The sequence below is a fragment of the Setaria viridis genome, chromosome 3 (genome assembly GCF_005286985.2).
Source record: "Setaria viridis chromosome 3, Setaria_viridis_v4.0, whole genome shotgun sequence".
Taxonomy (NCBI): domain Eukaryota; kingdom Viridiplantae; phylum Streptophyta; class Magnoliopsida; order Poales; family Poaceae; genus Setaria; species Setaria viridis.
In genome coordinates this window covers 9,166,454-9,189,752 of record NC_048265.2, presented here as the reverse complement: position 1 = coordinate 9,189,752, position 23,299 = coordinate 9,166,454, and the positions used below count along the sequence as shown (strand labels likewise).

At 46.9% G+C, this 23,299-nt stretch overlaps 5 protein-coding genes across 5 annotated transcripts; 1 reads left to right on the top strand and 4 right to left on the bottom strand.

Moving 5' to 3' along the window:
* Window positions 1-433: 433 nt before the first annotated feature.
* LOC117849006 (uncharacterized) lies at window positions 434-1,965 on the bottom strand. Its single transcript, XM_034730619.2, has one exon. The coding sequence runs from the start codon at window positions 1,744-1,746 to the stop codon at window positions 688-690; it is 1,059 nt and encodes a 352-aa protein (XP_034586510.2). The 5' UTR covers window positions 1,747-1,965; the 3' UTR covers window positions 434-687.
* A 3,932-nt stretch (window positions 1,966-5,897) lies between these two features.
* Window positions 5,898-6,730, bottom strand: LOC117850063 (probable calcium-binding protein CML14). The gene has a single exon (XM_034731843.2). It carries the CDS (start codon window positions 6,634-6,636, stop codon window positions 6,085-6,087), a length of 552 nt encoding a protein of 183 aa, XP_034587734.1. The 5' UTR covers window positions 6,637-6,730; the 3' UTR covers window positions 5,898-6,084.
* A 1,590-nt stretch (window positions 6,731-8,320) lies between these two features.
* Window positions 8,321-12,379, bottom strand: LOC117850062 (serine/threonine-protein kinase 52). The gene is made up of 6 exons (XM_034731841.2): window positions 11,788-12,379; window positions 10,536-10,657; window positions 9,490-9,686; window positions 9,203-9,377; window positions 8,834-8,968; window positions 8,321-8,738 (listed from the first exon to the last, which is right to left on the bottom strand). The coding sequence occupies exons 1-6, from the start codon at window positions 12,122-12,124 to the stop codon at window positions 8,529-8,531; spliced, it is 1,176 nt and encodes a 391-aa protein (XP_034587732.1). The 5' UTR covers window positions 12,125-12,379; the 3' UTR covers window positions 8,321-8,528.
* A 2,039-nt stretch (window positions 12,380-14,418) lies between these two features.
* LOC117851031 (uncharacterized) lies at window positions 14,419-20,461 on the bottom strand. The gene is made up of 14 exons (XM_034732931.2): window positions 20,187-20,461; window positions 19,601-19,745; window positions 18,881-18,948; window positions 18,747-18,800; window positions 18,562-18,645; window positions 18,289-18,374; window positions 17,956-18,036; window positions 17,282-17,412; window positions 16,529-16,570; window positions 16,188-16,264; window positions 16,023-16,110; window positions 15,485-15,566; window positions 14,964-15,036; window positions 14,419-14,861 (listed from the first exon to the last, which is right to left on the bottom strand). Exons 1-14 carry the CDS (start codon window positions 20,276-20,278, stop codon window positions 14,693-14,695), a joined length of 1,272 nt encoding a protein of 423 aa, XP_034588822.1. The 5' UTR covers window positions 20,279-20,461; the 3' UTR covers window positions 14,419-14,692.
* Window positions 20,462-20,654: 193 nt separating this feature from the next.
* Window positions 20,655-22,588, top strand: LOC117848043 (putative F-box/FBD/LRR-repeat protein At5g44950). The gene has a single exon (XM_034729349.2). It carries the CDS (start codon window positions 20,762-20,764, stop codon window positions 22,319-22,321), a length of 1,560 nt encoding a protein of 519 aa, XP_034585240.1. The 5' UTR covers window positions 20,655-20,761; the 3' UTR covers window positions 22,322-22,588.
* Window positions 22,589-23,299: the final 711 nt, after the last annotated feature.

Genomic DNA, 23,299 nt, shown 5'->3' with positions numbered 1-23,299 from the left:
AAAATCTCATGATTTTCAAACTTCGTTTGTATTTTTGAGAATTAAACAATCATTTGGCCACACGTTCGTAGTCGTGTTTCCTTAGCAAAATGTTCGAAATTTCTTTTCATTTTCTGGGTGAGACCTCAATTTGGACTCACTAACATGAATATGATTTTTCCACTCATATTATTCCATTATTCCAACCACCTGCAGTTCAAATTTGACTTAAATCAAAAAATTACTCTAAATGAAATTAATTGATTAAATATAGCAAACAGGTCAAAAAATAGTCCATCTTCTACCATGCAGTGCCAAATGCCATACATGTGGAGTGTAAAAAGTTTGGAGGGTGGAGGAGGGAAAAAAAATTATTTTTGCCGAGTGTCTCAAAAGACACTCGGCAAACCCTATAGTATGCCGAGTGTGCCCCCTAGCACTCGGCATACAGGCCACTTTGCCGAGTGTCCCATCATGACACTCGGCAAACTAGTGCCTTTGCCGAGTGCCCTCCATTGACACTCGGCAAAGACTAACGTCCGTCACGGAGGGCCGCCGGCGGCGGCACGGGGAAGTCACGTGGTCGTCAGTTTGCCGAGTGTCCAAGTTTGCCGAGTGTCTCCTGGGTGTTTGCCGAGTGTTTTTTGGGTGGCACTCGGCAAACCGGTCGTTCGCCGAGTGTTAGATTTTTGCCGAGTGTTTTTGCTATTACACTCGGCAAAAAGGTCCTTCGCCGAGTGCCCTAAAAAATGCACTCGGCGAAGTAATTACACTCGGCGACTTTGAGGTTTCCCATAGTGCAGGGAGAGACTTAGAGTGTGTGCCAACAAAGAGTGCTTGTCCTCCCAAAGTATTGACAGGTCTCCATTGACCACAAGGATTAGTTAAGTCTGCTTCAAAGACGTCAAATGAAACGGTAGTACAAGGCCGTCTGGATCTGTCACAAGCTCGCACAGTGGACGGGACTCTAGTCAGTCGCCTTATTTGCAACAACCTACCACCAGATTCAGCAAGATATCTCCAACATATATACTTATAGCTCTTACTCTTAGGAAAGGATTGCGACTCATTACTGATGCAGCCAGCTATGCGTTTCATAGATTGGATTCTGGGCTGACCTTCGTCGCTCGAATCAATATCAAGGACGAAGAGTTTATTGCTCTCCGAGATCGCGTACAGCTTCCCGTCGAAGAACGCAACGTCGGTTATGCTCTCACGAGGCACCCAGAATGATGTAGTAGTAGTCGCGGCCTGCCCAACAGAGATTGTACTATCACCTTCGTATGAGATGAGTACAGCGAAAAGGGAATCCGGTGATAGGTGCCCGGACGACGGCAGCACCAGCTTAAAGAGCGCCGACATAACCCGTGTTCGCACGCGGCCAAAAGAGTCTATCCGGGGAAGCTGCACAACATCCTTGGAGAAAGGGTTCACGAGTGAGCAGATGCCATCGATCTTGTGCTGGAGGAAGAGCCAGTTGCCCACGGAGCCATGACAGTGATGGTCACAATCTGCTACTACAGGCGGCGGCATACGGTGAATTTCACCGGCCGGAAGGCTGACAAAGGTCGCATCGTGGAGGGCTACCCACGGGAGCGGAGGGGGCAGCAGGGGCTCCTCCAGCCGGGCAACGCGGCGCCACCGGTGGCAGACTGCACGAAGCCGGACACGATCGGCTAGGGAGGGTAGCCTTCTGAGGACAAGGCCCAGAAGTTCTGGCTGGAGGTCTGTCCATGGCGCGGATCGTTTGGCCCTGCTGGCTGCCATCATTGACTGCAAGACGACTAAGATGAACGAGTCGGGTTGGAGACGGCCGGCGTGTTGGAGGGCAAGGGCCGGGGAGGAAGTTATTTATAACCGTTGATACGACGGGGGACTCGAGTCCGACGCTGAAGGAGAACAATGAAAGCATTTACATACGAACCGGCCTTCTCCGACTGTAACGCTGTATGAGTACGACTCGGTTTGCTTGCTCGCTATTTGCAATCGGATCCGGCTTCGATACAGCTTGACCGAGATGCTTTATGCGGTGGAAGTGGAACAACACGAGTCCACGAGCGTGTGATCCTGCTTCCTGCAGGCTGCAGCCGCATATATAGTATCGGTCAGCCTAGTTGTAATCTGATTCTTAAATTCTGGAAATATTTAACTATTCGTCAGGTAGCTAAACAAACAAAGCAATAAAATTGCCATTTTGATGACGGGGCGAGCCACCTCCTCGTGCTGATCGTCCATGGAAAATGACCACGCTGCCCTTGCTATCTTCTTCCTCTCTGATTTTCTCCCATTGCCCTTCCATTGCTCCTCCTCGGACGAGGACAAGGACGCCGGCAGCATTGACGCCCTCCCGTGGCCGCCCCCCTCGATATCCTTCTTCCTCCTCACCGCGGGGCCGCCGTCCTGCGGGGCCTGCCAGCGCGGGACGGACGACGTGCGCGGGCCGCGCGGCTGCGGAGCGTCGTTCTTGGCCGGCTGTCGTTTAGCAATGCTAATAAGAGATTGACCCCAAAACGCAATTTGAACATGCATGACATCGCGGTCCTGCAGTCAAATCGAAGTGGTAATTAATAATCATCATCAACTGTGTCAACTGGAAAGCAACAGGACGGAGTCCAATCTGCCGCACAAGCCTTTACTTCTTTGTAGTACTCCCAACAGAGCTTGCTATTTAATTCTTAACCCTCGAATAACATCCACGGTCAATTGGATTGCGCGGGCGCATCAAAACTAGATGGGGAATAAAAATTAAAGAAAGAATTCTTTCAATAAAAAATTTAAAGAAACAAAGTCCAGGCAGCCGGCCCACCCAAACGGCATGACCGGCGGGCGTGGCTCCTGTCTGGCAGCGACGCGGCGATCTGCTTGTCCTCCGCCACCGCTCCTGGTGCTAGTGCTTTTGGGTGGGATTGATTGACCGAGTTGCAGTGACAACGAAGAGGACGACGAGAGGTTGAAGATAAAACTTACAGGTGGGTCCCACGTGTCAATGGTAGGAGAGGGGGATGAGATAGCTAACCTGATGAGGGCAGGGCAGCGTGGTCATTTTTCATGGATGATCCATGCTGGTACGAGGAGGTGGCTTGCCACGCCAGCAAAAGTGGTAATTTATTGCTTCTTTTGTTCAGTGATAGCAAATATGTAAATGCATTCGTAAGGATAGCAAATAGTTAAATATTCTCGAATTCTGAGAATGTAAAGCCTTCAAAACGATGTAAACTTTGGACGCCTGCCGGGCCACTACCAATGAATCGGGCGGGATGAACGACTCTCGCCGGTCGCTACTCGCTACTCGCCGTGGGCCTAATCCGAATGCCTTGGCCATTCAGTAGGATTAGAACCATGGCTGAGAGGGAGAAGACGGGGGAAGGGGGTGGGGATTAATTAGCGCGCTTACGCGATGATGAGATTGAGCTGGTTGGGGCTGGTGAAGTTGCCGACGCAGGAGTGGCTGACGCTGGTTGGCTTGTTACTGAATGGCAGGGTTACTGACGAAACTGAATGGCCATCCTCATTCAGACATTGGTGATCCTGACAAAGGCTGCCGCGGAGTCATGTGGGTTGGGTCGCCGCCGTGCGGGAGGAGATGCAGTGGGCACCTGCGGCCCGCGAAGGACATTCCCGCCCTCCGCGCGAGCTCAAGCCGCGGCTGCTCGCTCGTCTCGGGTCCTCGGCTGCCGCCGGCGAAGCGAGCGCCTCTGGTCTATGCTGAGAGGAATGGGCCGGGGCACTTGTGCTAGCGTTTGAGAGGGTGATCACGGAGCTTCCGATTCCTGGGGCGAAGCCAGACCAAAAGAGCACCGGGTCTTATGCAAAAAGGGACGAGGTTATAATGAACCATTAACACTAGATGCTGTGGTTTGCCACTGATTTTTTCGGAATTCGTCGGGACCCCAATAACTAGCCTGAGCTCCGCGGCGGCGGAGGGCCATGAAGACAGACGGAGGGCCATTTGTAAAATAAGAGGCTAATTCGTAAATAATCGGATCGCGATCCAAATTAGCGGTTATTTGTGAATAAACGGGTCCATGTTACTCCACCAAGTAGGCCACGGCCCGGTTTCAGGAAAGCTAACGAGGCCCATATGCCCAGTTCTGCTCTTCTGCTGCTCACGAGCCCGTGGTGGGCTGGGCCTAGTTTGTGGCCCCACAAGGTGTATGTGTGTTGCTGCTGCGACCCCCCGGCCGTTTGGACAGCACGCGCGCGACGCCTCCTAGCTGGCTTTGCGCGAAACGACAGATTTTCCATCCTGAAGTGATCTCTATCCCCATCTACAGTAGAGAGGCGAAAAACTTCCTGCCGCCGATTTGGCCGGCCCCCTCGCCTCCGTCGGTTCGCCGGCGTTGGAGGAGGAGGGTGGCCCGCCCCCCGGTGGTTAAGTTCTATCTCCCTCCATGGTGGATCCACCGTTGGCGGCGACTTTGGCAACGCTGACGGATTCAATGGTGATGCGCTGCGGAGGCTTGAATCCCTCCACCTTAGTGTTGACGAAGGCGGCGACGGCAATGGCGTCGGCTCCTTCAGCACCATTGGATGGAGGTTAAGGTTGGATGGTTTCTCGGAGAGGATCTCGCCGGGAATCTTTTGCTTCTACCCGGGCTTCTCCGACGACGGCTTCATTGCTGGTGGGCGGATTCTGGTGGCGGTTTGTGGGCGAGCGATGCGCGACGACAGTATCTTTGGTAGGAGATTCGGCATCTGCGATTTTTTCTTCATCCTTTTCATCTGCGTTGATGCTCGAACTTTTTTTGGGCTTCTTTGTGTTGTCCGTGCCTGCGATGTCAACGGCGGCGCCGAATTCGTGACCTCTGACAAGGCTGCTGTTCGGAGGAGGCTTCTTTGTGGGTTTGCTACTCGTCGGCTGGGGTTGGACGGTGGGGCGATCGGTGTCCGATCCTGGTGACGACGAAGAGATGGCTTGCCATTTGCTAGGGCATTCAACAGATCAAAGGCATGCTCATGGCGTGCTACTGGTGGGCCTTTTAAAAATTTATGGACCCTTCGTCGATTCGGGATGCGACTGCGAGCTTCATTATAAGTTATCTTCTCTATTGCGGGAGGCGGAGAAGAACCGGATTGCAGTAACGTTGGTCGGCGATGGCGAAGTTTGCTGGGTGCTCATTTCAAGAATTATGCGTCAAGAATTATGCGTAAAGGTGCTAAACTTTTAGGAGTGTCATATCGGATGTTTGGATGCAAATTAGAAGGACTAAATATGAGCTAATTATAAAACTAATTGCAGAACCCCTATACTAATTCACAAGACGAATCTATTAAGCCTAATTAATCCATCATTAGCAAATGGTTACTGTAGCACCACATTGTCAAATCATGAACTAATTAGGTTTAATAGATTCGTCTCGCGAATTAGACTCCATCTATGCAATTAGTTTTGTAATTAGCCTATGTTTAATACTCCTAATTAGTATCAAACATCCGATGTGACGAGTGCTAAATTTTAGGATGCTGGAGCCAAACAGACCCTTAGTACTCTGGGCTGCCCTTTCAGGGGTTTGGATGTACTATACTATCAATAAAGTCCAACCCTTTTTTTTTAAAAAAAAAGCTGGCTTTGCGCGTGCGCCGCTGTCGGCGACCACGTCGAACGGCGACGGCCGGGCGCGACAAAACCGAAGCGGTGGCGTGCGGCGCCTCCGCGTCTGCGCGAAAACGTTCCACGGTTTGGAGGGGACAGCTCGATTCCAATCCACGGAATGTTATGATGAGCGCCGGCGGCCGGCGCGTTGCTCCGCCACCATGTCGCGGTCGGTGCACGGCACATGCTTTGGATGGGCTTGCCGTGCGGCAGCGAGAAAAGCGGATCTCGCGATCACGTTTCTCGGTGCCACGAGCTCGACAGGACAATCTTAACCCACGACAAAAATAAAACATTTCGAGAGATCGAAGCAGCAGTGAACAAATTTGTCAAAAATATGTACACATTTCGTTCGTTCATGTTAACAGCCATCATCATCCATGAGTTACATCGCTGATCTTTGTCATCCTAGCTAGATCGAGTTGAGCAGAGCATCCTAAGAATGGAGATAACTACTAATCAACGGCGGGCGGACGGGCGGGCGGCGGCATGGAGTTGGTTGGTGAGAAAGATCAGGCGACGCCGAGGAAGTCGAGCGCGGACTTGGCCATGACGGCGGCGAACTCCTGGAAGCTGATGACGCCGTCGCCGTCCGCGTCGGCGTCGCGCATCATCCGCGTGAGCTCCTCGAAGGTGAGCGGCTGTCCCAGGCGCGCCATGGATCTCGCCAGCTCGGCGGCGGAGATGTAGCCATTGCCGTCGCGGTCGAAGGCGCGGAACACCTCCAGCAGCTGGTCCTGGTCCACGAGGTGCGTCTGCGTGGTGAGCAGCGGCGCGATGGCCGCCGCCAGCTCCTCGAACTCCACGGCGCCGTTGCCGTCGGCATCCATCCCCGCCAGCAGCGCGCGCACCTCCTCCCCCGTCGGGCGCAGGCCCAGCGACCGCAGCAGCGCCGCCAGCTCCAGCTGCGTCAGGCTGCCGTCGCCGTCCATGTCGAACCGCCGGAAGATCTCGCGGAGCTGCTTCAGCTGGCTGCCCCGCAGCACCGCGTGATGCGGCGGCTGCTGCTGCTGCTTCGTCGCCGGAACGGAGGCCGCCGCCGCCGCCGGTGCTGACCTTGTCATCCCTGGTATGTGGTAGCTGGCTGCTGGAATCTTTGGGGTTCGTGCAGGTGGATGAGGAGGAGGAGATGGTGACCGAGAGCGAGAGGGCTGACCGGGTTATTTATGGAGGCCGGGCGAATCTACCGGGAAGACGCGTCGCGTTGGGTGTGGCGTATGGGTTGCCTTGCCTGGAGACAGTGGGGAGGAGGGCTGCAGCGACTGACCGAGGGCCGGGTCGCCGGGTCGGTGCGTGCATGGGTGGATGGAGGGAAACTCCCCGGTGGGTGCGCGTCAAGAGTGGTTTGGGCCTTTGGGGCTCTGTTTTCTTTTGGTTGCAACTGAGAGGCGTCAAGTTAGCTGCGACTTTGCTGTATCCTCCGAGTACAATTTCAGCCGGTGGCATGGAAGGGAACTTTGAAATTTTAATGGCACCGAGAGGATTGGAAGTTTTTTCAATGGCACGCAATGAATTGTCTCAAGTTTTAAACAAGATTTATCTGCTCAGTTCAAAAGAAACCAACCCCCCCCCCCCCAGATATATACACTAAATGCGTCATATATAATTTCATTGTTACAGTTATTCAGCACGGTTCAGTCTACCCAACCACGGTCCATTTCTATACCATACCGCGTGACAACATTGCTGAAGTGTCCAAAGACGATTCATCTTTGACCTCTGTTTGGGACAAAAGGATGGTCCACGGCCAATCCTAAATTCATTTTTTATAAAAAAAATCCTGAATTCAATTTTCTAAACCATTCCTGAATTCAGTTGTTACACTGTCTGGCTGCGCACCAGCTAGACTAGGAAGATGCAAAAAAGCTCATCAGTCCATGCCTGAAGGACGCTGGTAATGATATTCTGAAAGAAGCGGGACTGCGGTTGGCATCAGCAGCTGCTCTCCATTAATTAACAATAGAAGTGGCTCGTCACTCATCAGGATGTGATCGGTCATGCACTATCATTTCCTGCAGAATAATTGGACGTGTTCGTACTGGAATATTTCAGAGTTATCTGCTCATGCTGCCTCGTCAACCGAATGCAAGCCACGATGATTGTTGCAGAATGGTGTACTCCTTTGAGAATTAGAAGCAGGAAGCACATCCGTTTGGATGTTGATGTGTATTTCCTTTCTGTTCAGCTGGATGCAGGCATGTCTCTGTTTGCTAAACTGAAGGACCTTCATGTCGTCAGTATTTATTTTCGTTATACAGCAAGTTCATATGTAGTTTAAAAGGTACAAAGCATACTTGCCTAGCACTGCTCTGTGGAAACACGGCCATCATGCGTCTGACCTTAGATTTGATCCTGGAAGCGGCAGGCATCAGCCCTATCATGACTTGATGTTTCTGCATATTCTATGTTGGTCAACTGATTGGTGGGTGGGGTGTAAGTGTTTTCTTCGTTTCTCTACAACTTTTCTTATTTTTATTTTGCGAGAATATATGCCTATGGTGAACAAATCAGTCCTTAATTCATGCAAGTTAGTCCCCATAATTTTGCAAATGTTGCAACTTTACTTTCTTTTTTTTCCAGTGAAAAGGATGAAAACAGCTGGGTCAACAGTTCTTTTTCCAAATGCAGCCAATTATCCCGACATGGATTCACACTGTTCGTCAACAACCCTCCGTTGAGGGTTCCTTCCAAGCTGCTACTGTTTTCTTTTTTTCTCCGATCATGCAGAAATATTTGCATCAGGAAACATAGACGAGCGAGCCGGTTCTTTCATTCATTGATAAACAGAGTTACAGATGGGATGGACGGAGAATTTACATACGAGGGGCTTCTCAGACAAGGGATCACAAGCACACTAGCTCCATTAACCAGTTTGCTTCCCAGAAAACAAATGCAATCGACATACACAGGATCTAGGGGTCAATCTTCAGACCACAGCTCCAGAAAAGCCCGTCAATCACGGACCTCTGTACTGACGGAAGCACGAAAGGCATCCTGGTCTCTGATCAACGGGAATCATGCCTCCACCCTTTGATGTGTCAATCGCCTCCATCATAGACACAACCTCGGCCATCTCAGGTCGCTTGTCGGGGTTCGCATCCCAGCAACGCTTCATCACATTTGCTAAAGAACTTGGACAGCAGCGCGGTATCTCAGGCCTCAAGTTCTGTTCACCAAGTGATGTTGTATTATCCACTTGTTCAGAATTCAGCAGCTAAATGTAAGCAGGAAATACACAAGCTAGGAGCAGATTGTTTTCACCTGTCGAACAACAGCAGACGTGACCTCTGAGAAGCTCAAATCTGGATATGGCATGTCACAGCAGTATATCTCCCATAAACAAATTCCAAAGCTATAGACATCACATTTCCTGTTATAAGGATTACCATTAAGAACCTGCACGTCAGATGCCAATGTTAAGGCACATACTAACATGCAAGACATCGGATGCCAATATAAGGTACATACTAATATGCAAGTAGGCATAAACAAGGGGTGTGCTTTCTTTGTCCGACAGACATACAACTACTTGATGCAATAATGGTGTTTTTATTAGTTTATTATGCTATCATGGAATCAAAAGAGCAACTCTGAGGAAAACATGAATAGTAGTTGCTCGAGAAAAGATACCTCAGGTGCCATGTAACCAAGTGTTCCGGTTTCACCGGTCATATCACTGGGATTAGAAGCTTCAAGGCGAGCAACACCAAAATCAGCAATTTTCACAGTTCTTGTTTTGTCAAGAAGCATATTTTCAGTCTTCACATCACGGTGCACAATCTTCTTTGAGTGAAGATAGCTTAACCTAATGAATACTTAAAGCTCAATATTCAACCAAATCAACGGCTGAAGGGTAAAAGAAAGCAAAAATATATAATTTAGAAGAAAGAAAGAGGAGAATTCAGTAGAACACTTACCCTCGAGCAAGGTCGAGAGCAATTTGGACAACAACCTTAAAAGCTAACTTCCTCCTCCTGTTCTTTATCAGAAATGATTTTAGTGCACCTCCAGCAAGATACTCCACAACAACACAGCAGATATTAGTTGGCATGCCGATGTGCCCATTTTCTGTCTGAATATTCAGATCCCTTGCACCCATTATAGCTCCTATAAACTGGACAGGAATATTCAAGATGTTGTTACACTAACTGATAAATAAACATATAACTGAAGAAACATGAATCTTGACAAATTAATTCTGTGCCCCCAGTCCCCACTCATCCCGTATCTCTACTACTAGTACTATCATATACCCGGCTAAAATCTGCATTTTCAAAGTTTCATTCGAAGTACTTCAAAAAAAAAGTTTTTTATCCCAACAAGAGTTTTGCTTCATGTTTATCATGACTACAGAAATAGTAATCATGGATGTATAATCGCACAACCTGCAGGAAGCTGCTAGTTTGACTTACTAAACTACGGTTCAGTCATGGATGTATAATCGCTTCATGTTTATCATGACTACAGAAATAGTAATCATGGATGTATAATCGCACAACCTGCAGGAAGCTGCTAGTTTGACTTACTAAACTACAGTTCAGTCATGGATGAACGGTTACTAAATTACTCATGCAAAAAAAGGTATGGCAAACTGTTTTGACCCTGCAATGAGAAAGTCAATATGTTGTTTTGCTTATATATTTCAAGGAGAAACGGAGGAAATAAGGTTGCTACCATAACATTATTGATTCCTTCATTCAATATCTAGTTAAGGATGTTACATCGATAAGACAGAAAACTAAATGTATCGATGCAATGAACTAATTAGGCAATCAAGACAAATAAGACAAGTAATGCCAGTAACTTGTGATATGACACTTAAGACCCCATTTCAAATTATCACTACCTCTTCTAGTATCGCCGAATATGGACTAAATAGATGCATGCCAATGTTATAACAGCAGCACATGTAAAACTCATAGTATGAAAGAAATAAATAATGCCTTGTTTAACCAAACAGTACCTTAGTTACATTTGGATGGTCAAGCTTATGCCAAACAGAGACCTCTTGTGAAAATGCTGCTCTTAGTGCTGCAATATCTTGTTCTGACCTATGACCATCCTCACCCCAATCAAGTAATTTCACTGGAAAACAACGCACGTCAAAATCTATAATCGAAAAGGAAGCAGTTTTAAGTTGTAACAAAAAACTTCTACATCATCTTAATGAAGAACCACCTAGTTCCTACTTGGTTGGATCTCATTAACAATAATTTCTACATGAACAACAAATTGGCAACCTACAACAAAAACACAGACTTGGTACAATCAGCCAATCCCATGGTTCAGGAGCAGCAGGACTGAATTTGAGAATTACAGGCAATAGGTGTATGAATCTCCAAAAAGGTACTTTGTATTGTGCTATCCATGCCACAGATTGTGTCCTGATACCCAAGCCACAGTTGACTATATATATATTAGATATCAATGTTTTCTTTTCAAATTGACTGTAGATACTCACTATTCCCCTATCAAGGATAAAAGGATAACATCATCTAGCATATTCTTTTTGTATCAAATTGTGACAAAAAAACTGATTGCCAATTATGGAACTGCAACCCATGCCAAGATAGGAGAAATGAGTGACTGCTTTCTGACAAGCGTGGGGGCAAACTGTCATCCAGTAACAGGACATGCAATCTATAAAAGCAGAACAACTCAGATCGCTCAACATGTACAGTGATATACTATGCAAGTAGGATGAATCAACAAAGAAAGTTATTTTTTTATTATCCTTTTGCCATATCAATATCATGCTAGATACTCTAAATCTGGTGAGAAAATCAAGATTGCATTTGGTCCTACTGAAAAGTGGTCATCTTTAGCTCTTTGCCTTTGTGGAACTCCCCAAAGGCCAAAGCAACTTTGCATCCAACAACTGCCGCATTTCCCTTCCCTTTGGTCTCCAAACACGACCAACGATCACAAGAATCACGACTAACTGATGGTCCCGATTCACATGAGTGACCAAAAGCCGCCCTATCCAACTGACGTCACGGGGAGAGCAGAGCAGAGCACCACGGGAAAGCCCCCCAAAAAGCAGCGGCGTCAACTCCCGCAATTTGCCAAAAGAGGCAACAAAAAGGAGGCGCTTCGGGTAAGCAAACAGCGACCAGCTGTTGCCCGGCGCCGGCCCCAATCGGCGCCGCATTGGCAGCTCGGCACGGCGATTCCCTGTGGGCACGCGCGGTTAGTGAGTGTGGCTTGCACGGTACCTGCGACGTCGTGGCCGTCGTAGATGCCGCGGTGGACGGTGCCGAAGGTGCCGCGGGCGATGACGCCCTTGACGACGAGCTTGGCGGGGTCGATCTCCCAGTCCTCCCTCCGGGGGCGAAGGGAGTGCTGCCTCCCGGCGGCGCCGCCGCGCTGGTTGGCGCCGGCGGAGGCCTCCTCCTTGCGCTTCTCCATGGTCCATGCGCGGCTGAGGTGGCGCTCCAGCTGCTCGTCCAGGCTCTTGAGGTCGATCTGGTCCGCCCGGACGAACCCGCCGTCCTCTCCTCCAACAACTCCTCCCCCGCCGCCGCCGCCGCCGCCGCCAGCCCCCTCCTTCATCGCGCGCCGCTTCGCCTGATCGCCCCCTCACGACTAGAGCGTGCGGTTTGGTGTGGTGGACTGGTGGCGTGTGGTGTGGTGGCTGCCGCGGTTAGGCTAGCGATGAGGTGGCTAGGTAGGAGGAGGCGGAGGGGGAAGAAGGGTGGCGGCGAGGCGTGGTAGCGGCAGGCATGTGAGCTCAGCACATGGGCTGCCTGCTTGCCGAGTGCCGAGGCAAGCGGAAGCGGACGGGTGGGCTCGCCGGGCGGGGCCCAGCGTGGGCTGGGTTTTTTTCTGTGGAGTTTTTACGCTGGGAAATGCCGTGGGCTGCGCTCGCCGGAGCGGCTCGAGTGAGGAGGTGGGGACTGGGGGAGGCCGGCGTACGGCACGGGCTAGATGTAGTAGTAGATGGTAGGGGAGCCTAGGAGGAGGTAATCAGTAATCACCGATGGGACACGATCCTGTTCTGCTTCTACCCCTTGTGTGTACAAATGTACTACCACGTGGTTTGGCGAAAGAATATTCAGTAAAACTGTAAAACCTTTTATCTCTATTCAGTTCGTAGGATATTCGGATAGCAGGGACTTTAACCCTGCCACATCGGATGCTAATTAGGAGGACTAAACATGAATTATTTATAAAATTAATGGCAAAACCCCTAAGCTAAATCGCGAGACGAATCTATTAAGCCTAATTAATCTATCATTAGCGAACGGTTACCGTAGCACCATATTATCAAATTATGGACTAATTAGGCTTAATAGATTCATCTCGCGATTTAGCCTAGGGGTTGTGCAATTAGTTTCATAATTAGCCTATGTTTAATACTCCTAATTAGTATCAAACATCTGATGGGACAGGGTTAAAGTTTAGCATCGTCTCCCAACAACCCCCTCGATAAAAAAAAAACCTGCAACCTTTGAATACAGATATAAGCAGAGATGTCTTTTATATGTACAAAGGTACCTTTCATTCCTTTTTAAAAGATGAATTACTTTTCAACCAAGCTTCTATTCTCCATTTACTATCAGTACTAAGACATACAGTACTAAGACGTATCTACGGAATGATATCCACTACGGAGGACATCAAAAGCCATTGACATATGGACCCGCTCCCCCACCTGGTCCATACATCAGCGACTCTCACAGCGCTCAGCGTTATTGTAGAGGATTTGTGCTGCCTCATGTACCTTGAAAGACAAGCTAACGGTCAAATTATCAGCCATGCGTGCTGAATCACAAGATCAATCAAGATAATAACAGCCTAGTCTCGGCCTCGATCCATTTCACACTTTTGCCGGATGGCCCTGGGAACCAAAGATTTCCGCTGGCTCCCCCCGCTCACGGGTTCGCGAACTGTTGTGGATAACGTTTCCGCTGGCTCTCCTTTTCGTCGCTTGGCATCCACATCCGATAGTGTTTTTTCTTCGCCTACGTGATCGCTGCGCAGTAAAGACACTCTCGAATTGTTAGTGTCAAGTGCCCAACTACTCCCTCCATTTTAAATTATAGATTGTTTTAATTTTTCGAGATGCAGTTTTAATTTTTCGAGATGCATAGATATTATTATATATTTAGATATAAGGTATATCTAAATGGATAATAAAGTTTATTCTCGATCGGTCCACACGTGTTTGTCGCCATCGAGAAATTGCGCGGCGCTTAGGCTGCGTCCGTTCGTGACGTGGACCGTTGTTTAGCGGTGAAGTGTGGAAGGAACTGGCCGCACGGCCAGCGCGACGCCGTGCTTTGAGTTCCGCTTCTTGACTTGCTTGACTTCTGCGGCATTTGTTTTGGAATCCCTGTCACTTCGAGACCGACACGTAGGTGCTGTGGGCGTCACTGGTCCCTGGTATCGAAGAGATAAACAGCTTTGTTATACTTGCGTATATCCAGGTGATTGCTTTGGGGTTCGACTTCGACATGCTTAGGTCCCGTTTTGTCGTGACATCAAATATTTACGTGCTAATTAGAAGTAGATTACTTATAAAATTAATTGCATAAATGAAGGCTAATTCGCGAGACAAATCTATTAAGCCTAATTAGTTCATGATTTGACCACATAATGCTATAGTAAATATGTGCTAATTATGAATTAATTAGACTTAATAAATTTGTCTCGCGAATTAGCCACGGCTTAATAAATTTTTATAATTAGTTCACATTTAGTCATTCTAATTGGTATCCAAACATCACACCTTTACCCGATTTGGGATTGAAGTTTATCGCATTGATGTGACATTGAAGTTTATCGCATTGATGTGACAGTGACATCGACAGCAAAATCATCAACTGGATGGCAATCTGATGATATCTGGATAATGATTTTACGACGGGATGGGTAATTGATATAATGCAAGGCACAAGCGTCGGATTCTTCTCGTGTTTCAAAAAGTCATGCAGCTATCATGACGAAATCAGCTCATAAAACAATGTTACGCTCTCCTAGTCAAAAGTGGATTGCCTTCGCTCTATGGAAATGGAATTCCATCTGATAGCATAGCTTGTCGAGGATAAATACGGGTACGACTTTGCTGATCTTGTCTGAAAAAGCTCCTAGCGAAAGATGACCAGAAGCAGCCTACAGTTAGAATATCTTTCCGATAGGCTTCAACTCTGTTGGTAAATGATCATAGTTGCCCGAATCAATCTGCGTCTGGAACATGGGCCGCTTGCCATACTCGCGCAACACACCTGGTGCTAAGTGCTCCTTGCTTGGTGTCAGCATAACATAGTTTGGATCAGCTCGTTGGTAACTGCATTTCATCGATATTCATGAGCAAAGTGTACTCAGAACACTGCTAAAGTTACTAATAGTAAAAGAACACGGTATGATCACAGAACATAAACAACAGAACCTGGCTTGTCTAAGATCCTCAACTCGAAGGCCAAATCCATACGATGTTGTGCCCATTGAATGATCATTCACAGCTGTAAACAGAAAAAGGGAGTAAATGAAAAAGCACCGATACAAGAGTGATGGTTCATAAATTGCAGAACCCCAGCATTAGATTTAGTTCATGTTCTGTAAGGTTTTTCTACTTCACTGGAGTACAAAAAACAAATTTGAAATTTGTGTAAGCCATAATCAACTACCATATAACAGTAACCGAATAAAGCAATGTTTTCCATACTACATATATGAAGTTTGTACTGCTCATTGTGCTCAGATCAGATTCAATTTAGAGCTGGGTAAGTTATGCATGGAACTTCAAGTTCTCAATGCAGAGTACAAAACAGTAGACACTAGGATGATATCATCGGCTCATCAATCATGCAGCAAAATTAATCAAAGAAACTGAAAAGAACTCTTCATAGGTCTGGGTGTAAATGGATCTTCTTGCTATGCAAAAGATACAGAACACAGAGGCCTACAAACCTGTGACACTAAATGTAAACGATGGTCTCCACCATGATTTGAATGCCAGAGCTACAGAAGACTTGGAAGGACCAAGCTTTCCCTGTCAAGAATAATGAACATCAAAAAACAAATGAAGTAATACAGCATCTAAAGATTAGGGTGTGCACAATGCATTCCCAACTTTAGTACCCTAGTCTATTGGCTGGATTCGAAGACTTCCAACTTTGCATATTTATCGCACCTCAAAGATTTCCAAAATTCCAAAAAGGGTGAAGGAATGGCATACATGGTAAAAAGGTAAGCTACACCTAGTTTATTGGCTGGATTTGAATTTTGGAAGATACAGAAACTTCTTAAATTGTTAAGTTGAGCTGTGCACAGGCTGCAGCATGAGGTGAGTGCATTACTTGTCTATAGACTGGGTTTGATTTTAGGATGATACAGAAATTTCTTAAATTATTAAAATGAGATATGCACATGGTGAAGTGCAAGGTTCAAGGTGGGAATGCACCGCTCGTCCTCTCTAAGAACCTAACTGATAAGTAAATCTACTTACCTTCAGTAGAAAGTTTTTGTTAGCTTGCCAGCTTGCAGCCAACTGAAACAAGGAGCTGCCATTCTCAGTCGCTTTGTCTTTATCAACCCTGCAAAAAATACGAAAATGTAGTTAGTCTCTTGGGTTGATGCGAAACAAAGCGATGTCCCTTCATGAAAGGCTTACCTGGCAGCCAACTCAAGTCCAAAATCGATGTAGTTTGTAATGCCAACAACCTGATCATCTTCAAAAGGATTTTTTACCTGGCAGACACAAGCCACACATACAACAAATCTCAAATTTGAAAACTCCAGGGGGATGGATGCCAGTCTATAGTCCCTTCTAAAAAGGAGTATGATGGGCATAGAGACTATCTTGATAACATGGTTTGGTTTAAATATTAACCAATGGCATGGAACAACAACCAAGTGACATGTTCAGCTTAATGAATCTCAACGATAGTTACAGTGTAATGAGAAATGACAGGAACTCTTTGTGAATATAAAATGAAAGAGAACTGCCCTTACCCTTCTTTGAACAACCAGGTGCTGATAGAATGATGCGGTCAGCTGCACATTAAGGAAACAAAAATGTCACTGCAAATAAGATTAAAAATTTGATGAAGCAAGCACTAGTTAGATAAAGAATTTTATTTAGCTAGCATCATTGGCAACTGCTTAACTATGTCAGTGTTGTAATTTCCAAATGTTTTGGCCCATAAATAACCAATAGTTTCTACACAAAGAATGAAAAGAACACATCTCCATCCAGCTTGTTTCTTGAGGATTCTTTGGCACCTAGGTCAAAATCTACAAATTTTACAAATAAGCATATAGCGATCAAGTAACAACTTTTTAAGTGCCCTCTGCTTGAGAATGCTAGTTCAACCATAACCACCTTGTGCATACAGATTAGCGGGATGTAAGAGCAAGAAGAGATATAACGTGTTTGAACCTTTATTCTCGAGATTTTGGAATATATTTCACATGGAACTACTCATGTATACATATATTATTGTGCATAAAGTATAAACTCAAAGTTACAACAATATGTCGAAAAGAGAAAAACATTTTCTAATGCAACAATAACGTTCTTATATAAATCACCAACATGAGTATATAGCTACTTAGCAAATTTGTATCTTAATCCATGCACAAGATATCCGTCACTCCATCAGAGACAGAAAATAGTTTATACCCTTATCAAAAGATCATAGCAATTGCAAGCTTATAAAGTGTCCGAAGCTTTCTTACTGAAAAACACGTATAACTAAAGCAAACCTGTGTGCTTCTGGCAAGCTCCAGGGAGAAAATGAACGAAGGGCTGAGCGGGCTAGTTGAGCCAACTCCATAACTGATTGCACAGTTCCAGTTCTCCAATTCTGTAAATGGCATAGGATTTTTGCTGCCGCCTATTTGCAGAATGGACAGGATAGAGAACAAGAATTAGCAGGAAAAATAAAAGGCTCAAAGCATCAACCGATAACTAAATATCTACATGTATTTATCTGATAGCAGGAAAGGCAGAAGATTGCCAGGGAAAGCATATGACTATTGTATGAGTCGTAGCAAGGACAACATTTCAACAAAATATTGAATTCAACAATGACGACGAAAACAACAACAACAAAGGTTTTTAGCCCCAAGCAAGTTGGGGTAGGCTATTTTTAAAATGTTGGGAAGTAAAAAGAAACAGAAATTGCAAATAATTTCAAAGTGTTATAAATCTTTACAGTTCAATGCCAACTTTCTTGGGAATAAAAGGCATTGTTATTTTTGTTGTTGCAGGTCAATAACAAAAGAAAGCTACAGCTTACAAACAACAATATACCCACAACACGCATGTATAGTCTTTTTGGTGGTGAATACGACAAAGAAAACGCGGAAATGAACTTTTAAGAGTCACGTCCAGTTAAACAAGAGAACTTTAAACCATTTAGATAGGTAACACTCACTAATTGGCTTGTACTGTACTCCTGCAGTTAAGCTCCCTTTTCTCCCAACCAACCATGCACCAAAGGGTACCTCACTTGATACTGCAAATGAAAGAATTATCCTCATTACATGTTGTAACTGAATATAGGAATATTATTAGGAAACAATGCAAGCCATTAAATTGATTCAACTAAGGAGATGCGTCCACTTGTTCAATAACATCATACTTAATCACAATTCAATAAACAACAACAACAACAAAGACATCTAATCCCAAGCAAGTTGGGGGTAGGCAAGCCACCAACATAAAAATAGAAAAGGGAAGAGGTATTTAGAAGTAGATAGATATATACAAGGAATTGGCACAAAGGATGCCCCAACTGATAAATTCTCTGAACCATATCTTACACCCATGACCCCATAATCTTCTGAACGCACCCTGCAAAAAAGATGAACATAACTCCCTCAGTCCAATCATTTCTAATAATATTTAACAGAAATAAACAAAATAATATCTTAACATTGGACATGAAAAAAGAATCATCAACAAAAAACATAAAGGTTTCTGGAAAGCTATCTAACATCATGGTGCATTATTTGCAAATGGGACAAGATATACAGTCTACCTGTTTCCCATCAGCAAAGGTAATGTTCCAAAGGCACCAATACGATAATTTGGATCATACGCACATGACCTCAGCTGCAGCAAGCTGCACAAAAAGGAGGATTGGCGGACAACATTATCTATGTGTTTTCACAATAAGAATGCTGACAAACGCTATTATAGTCCATTGAGCGAGAAAATGCTTACGGATTTGAAGTTGACACAAGAAGATCCACAAAGGTATGGGGATCATCCAGTTCTCTAAAAAATAAGTGAGGTGTTTTTGTTAGTATAACAGAGGTTGGACGGATATGAAGAATTTAGAGGTTATAGATATGTACTTCTGCCAGCGAAATAGAGCATCTCCTTTTACTTCCGTTCCACTATTTTGATCAGCAGCAGCAGACACCTAGTGAAATTGTGGTAGGAAAAAGCTTTTTGTGAAGTAAATAAATCTTTAAAAAATGAATGAGATTGGAACGAAATCTCCTCAGTTTCCAATTGCAGCAGCTATAACCATTCTACGAAACTGCAAGCACATCGGTGGCTTTATGAACATGTGATTGCACTAAAGGCTCCAGCACAAGGTTGTAAGAAACAAAGGGCATAGTAACCTCAGCAAATATATATGTTAAGACCCCAGTTCATATCACTAAAGAACATCCACACAAGATTATTTTAACATAACTGAAACAGCAGAACACCAATAGAGTCTCCTTTCCAGAATAAAATGTTGGTTTTCAAGACATCTTTCATATGCAGACCGAAGACAGTAGGCCATCAGGCGTTCTAATAATCATGCCATGCTAATGACAACTAGAGATATGAAAAGATGATTCATTGAAAGAAAAATGTATGAAAAGAGGAAAAAAATACCACCAGCTTGAATCTATGATAAAGTTTTTGAAGTAAACATATATAATAAAGTAAAGCTGATAATAGGGATCAGTAGGTGATCCACTGAACATTGATTATATCATGTTTAGACAGGTAATGTGCTATCGAAAGGGTACAGAAACACAAGGTGTAGCTAAAATGACAGGTAATGTTTGACAGGATACAGTAGCAATCAAATCAACATGAGGATCTTCCAGCGGCTTCAACATGATCCTTGAGGTCATATTCCCAGCTTGATCGAAGTAGTCCTCAAACAGATTGTGAAGTGAGAGTTTCCCAAACATTAGCTCATATGCCGGCACCGCCATCCTGAAATGTTCAAGACCAGCACTGCTTCAGTAAAGCAAAATGAAGGGTCAAAGCTGATATAAGCGCAATGTAGCGATATTTCATCCTCCCAGGGTGACTAAAATTAACCTTAAAGTTATGCAGTAAAACGCATATGTCAGAGAAGTGCGTGCTCCAAGGATAAGCTACCAGAATTGAGATATACAACCGTACAGCCAACTGATGTTAAGGATCTGACGCATTTCATAATTCTATAGTCCCATTTCACTCTATCCGAGCGACCAAGCACAATTTCTCAACAATCATGATTAACCACGACGATTCAACCGTTTAGTCTAACAAATATGCAGAGCGTATGTCTACCGGCTGCACCATCAATCGAGAGGTTTTGTGCAAAGCGTGGTTACCAATTGGTTCCCTGCTTCTGACATAATCGAGAGGGGGAGGAGGGAGGCGGCGAACCTGGTGCGGGCGGCGAGGGGAGGGTAGTCGAAGAGCGGCGGCACCAGCACCATCGGCGGCGGCGGCTCCGCCTTGCTGAAGAATATCCCCATCTCGTCCTGTGCTCACGGATTCTACGGCGGTGCCGCGGCGCCTCTCGCTCTCTTCCTCCTCCTACTTCCTCGCACTCTAAAGCGATTTTCCCTTTCTCGGCGGCGGCGGCAAAATTCCGATGCAACTGTTCCAGGGCGGCGCGGGGCGGGGAGGGCTTTTGGTGAAAACGGTAATACTCTCTAGTTCAAAGGGCTCCACTGTAAACATGTTGTGAACTGCCCGGCCTGCCGCTCTTGTACTGATCCAACCGCTAAACCCCGATCCTACGGCCGATTGAGCAAGGGGATTTGGGGTCATCGATCAGGCTTCTTCCGGTCTTCCCACCAGTGAGTGAGCGCTCGCCCAATTCCCAATTAATTCATCGATCAGGCTTCTTCCACAATTAATTCCCACTAGTCAGACGCACAAGTGAGAGCTCCGCTCCCGTCTTCCCTCCCGAAAGCCAAAACCCTAACCCTCGCCGCCCGCCGCCCGGCACCGCCATGGACGACGCTGGCGAAGAAGGCGCCGGCTTCACCACGTACGCTCAAGTCGAGCAGTACTTCAACTCCCTGGCCCTGGACGGCCCGTCCGCGCAGGAGCGTATCGACTGCATCGTCCCCATGCTCGTCTCCCTCCTCCCCCCGCCGTACGTCCCCGCCCCAGAGGTCGAGTCCGACTCCGACGACGAGCGATTCTCCCTCACCTCCTCCGACTCCGAGGCCTCCGACGCCGGGGCGGATCACTACGCGTTCGCGGCGGCGCCGGGCGACGGCGAGGACCGCATCAGCCGCCTCCCGGACACGCTCCTCGCCGACATCATCCACCGCCTCCCCACCAAGGACGCCGGGCGCACCGCCGCGCTCTCCACGCACTGGCGCCGCGTGTGGGCCGGGACCCCGCTCCTCGTCGACGACGCCCACCTCCTCGGCGCCGGCGGGACCTCCGACGTCCCCGTCGTGCGCGCCCTCTCGCGCTGCGTGGCCGCGCACCCCGGCCCCGTCCGCGGCGTGCGCGTCACCCGCGTCTCCTTCTACGCGCACGAGTACGCGCTCCGGCGCCTGGTCGCGGACCTCGCCGACAAGGACGTCCAGGACCTCATCCTCTTCAACCGCCCGTGGCCGCTCGACATGCCGCTCCCCGATGACATCCTCCGCTGCGCCTCCCTCGACCGCCTCTACCTCGGCGTGTGGCACTTCCCCAAGACGGCCGCAGCGCACCCGCCCGCGTTCCCTGACCTCCGCGAGCTCGGTCTCTTCCACAGCCTCGTCCCCAACCAAGAACTCGAGGCCCTGCTCGCCCACTGCCCCAAGCTGGAGGTCCTCTCCCTCGTCATGTCGTACAACGATCCGTCACGTCTCCGCCTCGCCTCTGACAGCCTCAAGATCGCGGTGGACTGGATGTCGTCCTTCAACGAGGTCGTCGTGGAAGACGCCCCAAGCCTCGAGCGCCTGCTCTTCGAGAGCATTGGCAATAGGAGGCCTGTCAAGATTGTTGATGCACCGAGGCTGGAGGTGCTCGGGGCACTCGACCTTGACCTCCACACGCTCGAGATCGGTGGCACTGTCATCAAGGCTGGGATTAACGTGAGTGCTAGCAACATGGTACCAAGCTTGAAGATACTGGCTGTGAAGGTTCAGTTTGCCTGCAACAGGGAGGCCAAGATGCTGCCGACTTTGCTCAAGTGCTTTCCTCGCCTGGAGACGCTTCACATCATGCCCGTTCCATCCGATTCACCAGACAGCGTACATGACTTGAGGTTCTGGGAGCACCGGGGTCCTTGTGAGTGCCTGGAATCGCATCTGGAGACTGTCATTGTCCATGGGGTGTCCCTGTCGGAGGGTCATGGGGTTGGGTTTATCCGGTACATCATGAGAGATGGCAAGGCACTCAAGACCGTGGCCTTTGTTTGCAGCGATGAGAAGGTGAGGGGCTTCAGAGAGTCAGCTGAAGGTGGAAGTGGTGAAGTTGCTATATGTATGGTCGCCCCACGCTGGAGCTTCCGAGCTGCCATTGATTCGTCACTGGACGACCCCTTCTATGCGGTGTGGGCTCAGGCATGAGGATGCTGGTGCTGGTGTGTTACTATCACACATTTTAGAGATGGAGTTTGCAGTGCTTAGGATATGGTGGTTGCATTCTGGTTCTTGAGGAGTATTGGTATGGGGAGAAACTTGCACATGAAGATCTGTAAGCCAGTTTCACTATTAGAATCTGATTTGTGTTTTTCTGGAGAGGAATAGGATTCTGGGTTATGTTTGTACTTCTTTTCTGCATGTTATTTGGCCCCTCTATTTTAGTCTGGTAAAGTACTCGGATTTGCGGAATCAGGCTGGAACTTCTACTTGTCAGTCTGTTTTGTCATCTGTTTGTCTGCTGCAGCTGCATGTTGTGGCTATGTTAAGTACTCAGATGCGTTTAATCTATCTGAAACTTCGACATGTAATCATCATCAGTCTGTTAAGTTTCCAGTTGCCATATACTATTTTTTTCAGCATTTATGTCTGTTAAGTGCATACTCAATTATGCGTAAAATCACTGCATAAAACTTCTGGAACTTGCAAATATTATCAGTCTGTTAAGTTCTTAGTCACATCTATCATACCACCTATCTGTTCTGATGGAAACAAAAATGAAATGCTGGCATCGACAACAAAATCATCAACTGATGGCTGTATCTTCCAGTTCTTACAGATTGACAGCATGCTGGTAAATCATTGTAACGCCATTGTAACTGTGCAATCAGAAAAAAAAAATTGACTGTCAAATATGTTGTGACTTGACATTTCCAGCGTAGCATCATTATTCTAGTCCATTTCACAACAACATTTCTTCCGCTCGGAAATGCTGCTAGATATATATTCCTGTAACTTGGTAATTAATAAGAATACAACGGTTACAAGACTAGCCATGTGTTACATAAATCATCAGCCTAAGCAACATGAGGAAATCAGACGAGAAATCAATCAAATGCAGGCTCTATAACAAGAGATCTGATTATAGCATTTCCAGTGGAAACCAATCCTGTTCCATTTTACATC

Excerpts from the sequence above, each read along its gene's own strand:
- LOC117849006 (XM_034730619.2), bottom strand. The coding sequence starts at position 1,746 with ATGGCAGCCAGCAGGGCCAAACGATCCGCGCCATGGACAGACCTCCAG.
- LOC117850063 (XM_034731843.2), bottom strand. The coding sequence starts at position 6,636 with ATGACAAGGTCAGCACCGGCGGCGGCGGCGGCCTCCGTTCCGGCGACG.
- LOC117850062 (XM_034731841.2), bottom strand. The coding sequence starts at position 12,124 with ATGAAGGAGGGGGCTGGCGGCGGCGGCGGCGGCGGCGGGGGAGGAGTT. Across the intron at positions 10,658-11,787 it reads CGACGGCCACGACGTCGCAG|TGAAATTACTTGATTGGGGT; the intron begins GTACCGTGCAAG and ends GTTGTTTTCCAG. Across the intron at positions 8,969-9,202 it reads TTGGTTACATGGCACCTGAG|GTTCTTAATGGTAATCCTTA; the intron begins GTATCTTTTCTC and ends TCTGACGTGCAG.
- LOC117851031 (XM_034732931.2), bottom strand. The coding sequence starts at position 20,278 with ATGGGGATATTCTTCAGCAAGGCGGAGCCGCCGCCGCCGATGGTGCTG. Across the intron at positions 18,949-19,600 it reads ATGTTGATTTGATTGCTACT|GTGTCTGCTGCTGCTGATCA; the intron begins GTATCCTGTCAA and ends CAATTTCACTAG. Across the intron at positions 18,646-18,746 it reads CTTGTGTCAACTTCAAATCC|CTTGCTGCAGCTGAGGTCAT; the intron begins GTAAGCATTTTC and ends CTTTTTGTGCAG.
- LOC117848043 (XM_034729349.2), top strand. The coding sequence starts at position 20,762 with ATGGACGACGCTGGCGAAGAAGGCGCCGGCTTCACCACGTACGCTCAA.